This window comes from Lagenorhynchus albirostris, chromosome 12 (genome assembly GCF_949774975.1).
Source record: "Lagenorhynchus albirostris chromosome 12, mLagAlb1.1, whole genome shotgun sequence".
Classification (NCBI taxonomy): Eukaryota; Metazoa; Chordata; class Mammalia; order Artiodactyla; family Delphinidae; genus Lagenorhynchus; species Lagenorhynchus albirostris.
In genome coordinates this window covers 77,091,073-77,101,426 of record NC_083106.1, presented here as the reverse complement: position 1 = coordinate 77,101,426, position 10,354 = coordinate 77,091,073, and the positions used below count along the sequence as shown (strand labels likewise).

Sequence of the window (10,354 nt, the reverse complement as noted above, 5' to 3'; positions counted from 1 at the left end):
CAGAGCATGTCTTCCCTTAGAATCAGTGACTATTGAGAGTTTTCTCTTGTTAAATCCAGATACTCTGCATCTGAAACCTTCAGTGGGTACAGAGGCTTCTGCAGGGGGAGAATCACCAGGCAGGTCAATTTGCTGAGGAAGATCCGGCCCAGAACACCCTGCTAAAGGAGCAACCCTTTGGGATTAGGAGTCAATAATTAAGTGCCTATAAAACACCCTGCCATTTTGACTATGCATATACCTTGTTCTCAAGGAGGAGAAAGAAATGGGAGTAAGGGTCAGAAAGACCAACACTGAGTATGTGTTTATGGTCATGGAAAACTTCTGTGAAGATTAGGAGAGAGCAGTTGGAAGAAGGGATTATATTGCCTTTTGCAAATGTTTATCCAGTATATTCTATTCACTGTGAGGAATATGCAAGTCCTGCCTCTGAGAAGCTTACAGTCAAACTAGGGAGACAGCGTTTTACACCAATGCCGGTCAATATAAGGCAGAATGGGACAAATGGACTCCTGAAGAGAAAGAAGAAAATTATTTTATCCTTAGATACTTATCTCTGAAAGAGATGTTGGAAATAATGCCAGGGAAAACTAAAGGAGGACTGATTACCTTTAAAAAAAATAATGATCTGGGAACTGCAGGGAACTGGGTTCCTACCATCATCTGTGGATCAGGTTGCTGTGCCTGGGACCATGCAGTCACTAGGGTTGCCCCAGCTGAAGACAGACCTCAGTGCTTGACATTTTTCATACGTTCCTTGGGATTCATTGAATACAAATTCCAAAAGCAGACTTTAATGACATTCAGAGAAAGAAAAGAGTTTGGTGCAGTGTGCCCTATTGCCAGCAAACATGGGGCCCAGAGAAGTTGCTCCGGTTTCTCTCCCTGGGGGAAAAGCCTGTCCTCACTAAAAGTGACTCTAGCCCAGGACTCAAAGGCAATAATCCATTTGAATGTATATGATGGAAAGCCTGAGACCCCTTCTCCCAGGAAGTCATGAAATAACAGTGCTCTTAAACTGTGTGCCCCAAAGGGCTCCCCTCCTCCAAGAAGAGAAGCCAAAGAGCTGCGATTATGGGCAAGACCCCTAACATCTGCAGCTTTCCTGTGGAAGGCATCTTTGGGTAGACATCAGCCTTGCCTGCTTTTTGGATATGTGTATCTTTAAATAATAGGAGAAACCCATTCCTTTGTCCCCAGTAAGGCAAAGATACATTCGGATTGGCTATGGCAATGGACCACCATTTCTGGCACGAGGCTGACAAATAAAAGGGATCAGAGCACAACCCCACAGTTACCCCCAGCACACTCTGCTGAAACCACTACCCAACTGTCCATGTAGATAGAGGCTGGCTGAGGACTGCTGGAAAACCTCAGGAGCGTTCGCTCTACCGAGTAATCCCCCTCTAGATTGACAGCGGAACGCAGTGGGAAATATCTGAATGTTGATGGACAAAGCATTTGGGGAGGCTAAAAGGGGCGAGGGAAGCCCTGCAACCAGCTGCGTCTCTTGGTGTCTTGCAGTTTTCATCTCACTAAGGAATCAAACTGTGATGTAACTCCAAGGAAAAGCGTCTCTCATTTTGGCAGATCTGCTGTACTGCTTCTGCGTATTCACAGTCAAAACCACCATATTTTAAAGAAAATACAAAATGCAGAAGGGAAGACTATTTTAAAGCAAACAATTTTAAGTAAAAATAAAGTTGAATACTCATTTTAAATGATTTTAATTTGATGAATATTATGTTCCAACTCAAAAAAGAATATTGCACAATGCTTTCATATCACAATTGTTATTTTTCTCACTCTGGTGAGATTTTCATAAACATAGTTGGCTTTGGAAATAATACAGAAAATGTCTTAATTGGTTAAATGATTTCAATAGCCTGTGAAGAACTGAAAGTAGGATATTACATTCATAGAAAAAACAAGTACATATCCATAAATTCACTCGGCTGTAGTGAAAAATAATAAACTTCTCATGGATTTAACAAAACTTAAAGGAAACAAAATTGAGAATGCTGTGAAAATAGAATGTAGCTCCAAAATTTTTCAATGCAATCTTTTGCTTTTGAAAATCCATTAAACCTTGCAAGACTTCTAAGAATACCTGATCACATTGTAAGTCTCTTATATTGGAAGAGCTAACATCTGATATTTTTAAAGCAAAATCTAAAGAAATACAGATCTGAATTGTTAAAATAACAAAATCTGTGAATGGTGAGGTAAAATTACCCAAATAACATAAACAAACAAAAAGAAAACAACACCAGAAAATAAAAGAATCATGTCATGGCACCTATAAATATTTCTGTGTAAATTTATGAATCTATGGCATTTTCCCTAAGTAACAAACACAGTTTTCATCATTTAGTTATGGAGTAAATGCTGAAAATTTAAGAAAATAAAATTTTAGTGGTCACTAAGCAAAATTAATTCCATGAAACTCTCCCAATTTTTATGAATTTGTTACAACAATTTTTGTCATTTTTCCTTTTTGCCTTCTCATTAGTATTTTTAGCAGAGGCGTAAATGTGGGAGTCCAGAGGGGCGTATAGGCCTCAGATGCCAGGTATGCTTTTTTTTAAACTTCCATCTTGCATTTTCATTGTTTTTAGAATTGTTGCTCATCAAATGCATGAACACACCCTACTTTTGCTATGTTTTTTATTTATTTCCAGGAAAATTCAACTACAGTATAAATAGAAAAGGCACAAACATATTAAAGGCATTGTCTGATACACCATTTACTCCTCGTCACTGGTTTTTAGAAGCTGTGAATTATTTCAATAGTGTTGGTGTCTCTGTTAATGTTTAAGCTAGATATTCCACACCATGATTTTTTTTCAAATGGTTGTCCTAAGATGCAGTTCATTCTGCACATTTTGTGGCCATTCCAGGCATCTAATATCTGGAATATTTCCTCTACCACTAACTTCATCACACCCTAATATTTTATGACATACTTGAAAAAAAATCTTTGTAGAAGATATCCTCAAAAAACATTCTCCTCTCAAAAAGAAAAGGGCAACATAATGGATTAGTTCAATTATATGCCTTAACCTGGAAACACTGATTATGACTATATTTCAGAAAACCTAATTATTCCATTCAAAACTGATTCTCATTCATACTGATGATTGGAGATTTGCTTATAATAAAAGCTATAGAAATCATGTGAGTCTGGGATGGTGCCAGGATTGCCCATGGGGGCAATTTTTTCAATTGGATGTTGATATTGGAATATGACTATTTATGATCTTGTTTGTTTATTCATTAGATAAGGATATGACTATTTGGTGTTTTCTATTTTCTGTTAATTTTTAATATTCTATTATTTTATTTCAAGATAATTTTTTTATTAATTTAGGTTAATTTTACTCATCTGTCACTCAGATTCCATTAGAGTTTGAAGAAAGGACTTAACCATAGCAGAGGCAGAAAAGAGCTCTGTATCCATCTGAATGACTTGGATCACACCATCACCCTCACTCTGCTTTGCAAGTACCAAATTTCATTATAAATGCAGGAGAAATAAAAACTTTCGATCCAAATGTATATAAATTATTTGTAATATTTTAAATTAAAGTCAAGAAGTATTTAAAGTTTTATCCTCTAGCCTGTTCACTCTTAGTGTAATAAAATTCCCACATGTTCAGAAAGTTATTTGCGTCAGACGCTAGTTTGTGATATATCGGAATATTTTTGCCATCAGAAGTATAAGCATTGGCAAACAGGGAACTTAACTGTGAGTCAAAAAATACAACAATAGTAAATAAAACCCTTTTCTCATAGAAATTGTCTTTACAGTTCAGAAACGTTTTCAGAAATCAAAAGCCATAACAATTTTTAAAATCTTCACACATACACACTCTAGTTTCCTTAATCAGTAACGAAAGGCTTGCAGGTCTGTGATGCATTCACAATCATTCATGCTAGGACAAACCTACTGTAGCATTTCTTTTACTTACAAAAATCAAAACTAATTTTACATAAAATATAGTTATTTAATTTATAATAGCTACTGAATATGATTTGCTAATTCCACAAGGTATACCTTAAAACCTGATATTTCTGTTCCAGAGATGAAGTGTGGATTTCCCTCTTGGCCTTAGGAACCTGGATAAAGCTGTGGACTGGAGAAATGGGCCAATAGTATTACTTGTGTACTTTCTAGTTATCCTTGTGACACTCAGAGGCATTCTTTCTTTAATCTCAGTAAAGTGACATGATACATGATTTCTGCACCTAGAAAATGTGTCAACTCTTCAGTTCTCTTTCAGTTATCTTTTTAAAGACCTTACTGAAAACATGTCGATATTAACAAAGTCTTTTTTTAAAAAAACCTATACTATTAGGGTTTCAAGTAGATTTCTGATGCATATTTTCACATAAACCTAAATTCAACAGCAGGTCTGACACTGAGATTTGAGTAATGTATGTTTGCTTTGAATCTTTAAAGAACATATTCTCTAACCTATATGTGGTTATAGATTATCCTGTCCAAATCCTAGCTATCAAGAAAAAAAAAAGTTATCTATCTTGGGATTTCTCCTACCATATTTTAAAAAGATGCTGATAGCATCTAGGTCAGTTTTTATTTTCAGGCTTTCATTTGGGTAGATTGTGAGAAATATCCTGATATCACGGTCCTTATTATAAGTCCTGTACATATAAGTAAACAATGCAAACAGAAATATAATTGAACTGTCAGTAGAAGATGTTCCTGTAAGTCTTACTGGTTAAACTCATACAGCTCCTTCTATTAATTTCTTCCATATGAAAACCAATTCATCCAAGGTTTTGGGCACAGAGCACTAGAAAGATCAACTTTAAAAACTGGCTTAAGTATTTAAGCTCTTAAGTCAGTGTTATTTGTTAGTGTTGTACCATGGTCAGAAGCACAGCATTGTACAAACAATAATGACACCTCTTCCAGAATCTCCTGCTTCGGATTCACGTCTTGAATTTACCCCAGGAAATATGTAGAGTGTTGTACTTTCTTTCTTTTTTTTCAGAAATAACAAATTGATGAAAGAAAATAAGTATAGGTTACCATTTTGAATGCACCACTACCAATACTTTGAAGAACTGACAGTGTATTCTACAGATACATGTGCCATAGACTATGAAAAAGGAAACACTTTAGTAAAAAATCACATTACAAAGTGTATTATAAAAATAAATTACACAGCATGTGCCCATGGACCTGAAAGCTTTGCAAAAGGAAGAGAAATTTATTTTGACATAAAGATTGGATTGCTCTCATGCTATGTATTTTTATATTGTCAGCAACACCATGTTCAGTTTTTACATTTGTATCCTCAAAAAAATTCACTGGAAGTAGAAAGTTATTTCCAGTCATGATCAGTAGCATAGAGGACCTTAGTGATGGTGGAGAGCTGGAGAAATACTATCCGTTCAACAGGGACTCAGAAGAAGTACACACACCCAGTGTGTGCTCGGTTTACCATTTCATCTGGAGTTCATATGTAACTGGTGGATGATGATGCTTTCTACAAAGAGAAGAAAGACACGGCATTTTCAATTAAACTGAGACTCAAATCAGTAGTTTATGTGAGGGTCAATACCATATCATTTCACTAAAAGACCATAGGTGTTAAACAAGAAAACAAACAAAAATAGGTTCATGAGCCCAATAGCTTCTCCTGCAGATCTTTCCTATTCTTGGGTAAGTTCTTTATATTGACATAGGAACTTTACCCCTAAATTCTTGAAGATTTTTAGAAACCACGTCTGATATTCTAACAATATTCGATTGATTTTCCCCAAGCAAAGCACTGAACACAAAGACAGTCATTACTATATACAAGTCCCATAGTGGAAACCGGACTATTGCCTAGAATTTCTGTTCTGAACGATAGTCACATACTTTTACTTGTTTATGGGTATAGGTTTGAGTTTTAATAAGGAAATATTCATTATTCCCAAGAAGTCACTAAATACAGATGACTCATTTTTGTCTCTGACTGCTGCCTTTTGCATAATTCTGCATATGCTCTTAAATCTGAATTCATTTTTATAAAAGTAAATAAAAATAGATTCAGAAATAGCAATTAGAACAGTACCAGCCACAATGAGTAATATTTCTATTTATTTGATTGATTTCACTTTTAACCTTTATGCCTTTGTGAACATTTATCATCTTTTTCTTCATTATGTCATTGAGGCCCTACTACATGCCCATCACTGTGCTGGGCATGGAACTACACTGGTGAGCAAAATGAAGCAGGGCCCTGCCTTTGCTGAGATAAAAAGCAGAGGAAAGAAATAACTAAGCCTCAAATTGTTTCTCTGTCTGAAAAATGTATTACCTCCGGGTCAACTAATGTCAACGTTTATGAATAGCGTGAGGAAATTGCCACCTATTATGCTCATGTTAGTCTCAAATTCTTACTATTTACATTTTTTAACATGGATAATTAATATCTAAGTAAACATTAATGAAAGCTCATTATGTCATAGACCTAGAGGTTTACTTCACACTGACCACTAGGTGGAGATATTTCCATTCCTTCCCTTGACCTTTCCGAATTGAATTTGGGATAAAACAGATAAAGTAAATACATAAATGTTTTCTATACTTAATAATAACTAGCTATGAAGGTTTTTAAAAGCTTTTAAGACATAGGTATGATTTTTTACTGTACCAGAAACCCATAAAAATCATTATCTCGTTTTATCTTTGGAAAATTGTTCTAGCCTCAAATTTTTTCAGGGCCTAAAATTGTATCAAAACCTTCAGGTAAAAACTAAAAACACTAAATAAAATATTATGCAGGTAAAAATCAGGGTCTCACATTAAAATGTTATTTCCCACTCAACACTTTTTCTTTTTAAAAATTTCTATAGTAGGTTTCAAAGAGGGAAAAGACGTAGGTCTCAAACCTCCTTAATAGAATTAAAGTATCTTCCCCATTTTCCTCCCTTAAGAGATCATAGGAAACATACATTTAAAAGAGTGAAGTCTAGAATTGTTCTTATTGTATACGTAATTCAGAATGCCTGTGCCTTTGTTTCCTCATTACAAAATGAGGGTATCAGATATCATCTCTCAAATCCCTGGCAGGGCTAATATTTTTTTACTACAGTACCTTCTTCTCTCCCCTTGAGTGTGCAAACCTCTAAATTCCTAGAGTTGCCTTCTCCTAATCCTAGCATCTTATAGATTCCGTAATAATAATGGCTTTTCAAGATACATGCACCCCAATGTTCACTGCAGCACTATTTACAATAGCCAGGACATGGAAGCAACCTAAGTGTCCATTGACAGATGAATGGATAAAGAAGATGTGGTACATATATACAATGGACTGTTTATTACTCAGCCATAAAAAGGAAAATGAAGTTGTGCCATTTGCAGCAACATGGATGGATCTAGAGACTGTCATACTGAGTGAAGTAAGTCAGACAGAGAAAGACAAATATCATATGATATCACCTATATGTGGAATCTAAAAAACTGGTACAAACAAATTTATTTACAAAACAGAAATAAAGTCACAGATGTAGAAAACAATTTTATGGTTACCGGGGGGAAGGGGGGAGGGAGGATAAACTGGGAGATTGGGATTGACATATACACACAACTATATATAAAATAGATAACTAATGAGAACCTATTGTATAGCACAGGGAACTCTACTCAATACTCTGTAATGACCTATATGGGAAAAGAATCTAAAAAAGAGTGGATATACGTATATGTATAACTGATTCTCTTTGCTGTACAGTAGAAAGTAACACAACATTGTAAGTCAACTATACTCCAATTTAGAAAAATAATAATAATAGCTTTACAGAATTAGTATTTGGTGAAAATACATATGGCAAGAGTACATACATAGAAACAATGTCTTGGTTGGACCATTACATCTTATTATTATTTTTAAGGTAGCAAACTGGTAATCCATGCATGATATATATATTAATGCTATTAATCAGATTATGTTACTAAAAAGACTATCTCAAAAATATTTGACAATGCCAAATAAGAGAGTTTATTTTATTTTATTCAACTTCAATAATAAAAGATGGGGTTTAATATTTATGTACATAAAATTTACTTAGAGTAAAACAAGCCCAAGTTATTTTATTTTATAACATAGAGACATATTTCATCTTGTTTCTAAAGACAGTGAGATAAGATTTATATGATAGTGGCTCTATCATAGAGACATAGTTCATCTTGTTTCTAAAGACAGTAAGATAAGATCTATATGATAGTGGCTCTATCATTTGAAACTTATTAAGCATATTTGTTAAATCTATGTTTGCTTATTATCTATGTTTTCCCCAAATCTGTAAACTGACTCAGATAAGAATCACCCAGCCAATACACAAACTTACGCGAAATAAAAAAGGTTGTTTTAAGGTATTAAATTTTGAGGTGACATTACACAGCAAAACTATCTGATGCATAAGGAGTTCATGGTTGCCAACAAAAATAATAATAAAATAAAAATGCTTCGGGGATTAATGCCATTATTTGTGCTTTTTTTTTTTAAGACAGAATTCCCAAGTCCCTTCCTTTTTTTTTTTTATGATTTAGTACAATAAAATAATGTTATAGATTTTATTGAAGTTACAAAGTCAGTGAGCAAATCTTTTTTCCATCTACTACTCTGTCTTCATTTCATCTCAGAATAAGACCCAAATAAGTCATTAGGGACCTCTAAGGTGACCTAAGTACAATCAGATGTCATTCTGTAATCTAAATTTTACTCTTCACAGATACCACTTTTCTGACTTTAGTAATCTGTAGAATATATGAGGAAGATTGAGACCAAAGCCACACTTCATTACCACCTCTATCAGCAAACTCAAAATAGAGAAGCATTTAAATTTGGGGCCCTCTGTTGTGTAGGTATTTAATAACAATTTCCATTTTTCTAACTGGAAGAAGAAAAAAACCCTCTAAATCTTAATCAGCATATGTACATGGGGACACTGGATTTTTACATATATTTTTTATATTAACAGTTGACCAAAGCACTTTTTCCTCTATGTGTTTCTCTCAAGTGTTATCTTGAAGTTTTTTTTCTTGAGAAGCTTCATGTAACACATTGAATACATTGTTTTCATAATATTATTGTGAAATGAATTCATTCTTTTATTACACTAGCTATTAGATAACTTCCATGGAAAGGAAGTTTAACAGATTATCAATTCCTAATTACACTTGATTTCTGACCTTACAAAGATGACTTATTTATCCTACTTGGGTGGTATCCCCAAAACTACTGGCCAGCCAGATGACTTGAGATCCAAAGTTGTATACATAAGTCAGGATTTGGGGAGAAATCTGGGGGAGAATGTCTCTTGAGTGCTACAGTGGGGCAACCTGGTAACAAACTGGAATTCTGATTCCTCCCAGGAGAACCCCTTGGCTGTGGAGTAAGAAAGATGTATTCCCTGAAAAGTCAGTGCCTTCCTCCAGAGCAGTGCCTATGTTTACGCCCTGCCAAGCCTCAAGGGGACTCTTGAGCTCTGAATTTTAAAAATCAACTCTAGTAAATGAGACCACATCACTTCGATAGCCTCCAAATTCATATACTAAAGACAAAGCAAAGCAGAAGTTCAATTTATAGCAGGACTTTGCATCAGCAAAGGAGGGCTGCTTTATTCACAGGAAACTGTACACCAGCGTTACAGAAAACATTTCCTGTTGGATTCTGCATCAGTTTGGCCAGCATATGGCCTGTTCCTGTTCCATGGCTCCTACCCGCAGGAGCTCTGCCTGGAGAGCAAGGCACTGGCTTAGGGCTCTGCCTTTCTTCCTCCACCAGCTACCAAACCCTAGCTTTGACCTTGCTGCCTGCTGGGGGGTTTATCCTCCTGTAAAAATGTCCGCATTCTCTACACCTTTCAGAAGTAGGAGTGCCTAGATATTGTTTACTTTTAAGGTTCATTTTAAGAAACTGCTTCAGTATTCAGTCCTGTTCCTATCACATTCAGACGTTAATCAGAGTTCTGATAAAACATCTGTTTTAAATAGGAAATCCAATAAACTTCCCCTGTTGATTTGGACTTGTATTCTTCTTTTGGATTCAGCTCGGCTAATTAAAAATACTTCCGCTAATCAGTTCTGTCATTTGCTTCAGGAAACTTTGGAATCAGATGATACAAACTCTCTTGAGGTTTCTCAACCACCTAAGAGTTTATTTGCTTCCTTACAGAACATTTTCCACTCCATCATCAGGCCAAATCTTCCCCTCACCCGCCCCCCCCAGGTTGCAGGAGTTACCAATCATCGCAGTTATGATTGGTAGATTTTTTTTCAGGCAAGCTAATTGTTACCTCTCACACAGATTACGGTTCCCCAGATACAAGC

At 35.3% G+C, this 10,354-nt stretch overlaps 1 protein-coding gene across 1 annotated transcript in view; it reads right to left on the bottom strand.

Moving 5' to 3' along the window:
- Positions 1-1,711: 1,711 nt before the first annotated feature.
- Positions 1,712-10,354, bottom strand: part of FILIP1 (filamin A interacting protein 1) — a 192,433-nt gene continuing 183,790 nt past the window's right edge. The window contains exon 8 of the mRNA XM_060168334.1: positions 1,712-5,516. Coding sequence (XP_060024317.1) covers positions 5,476-5,516 — 41 coding nt within the window. The 3' untranslated portion in view covers positions 1,712-5,475. The remainder of the gene's footprint in view (positions 5,517-10,354) is intronic.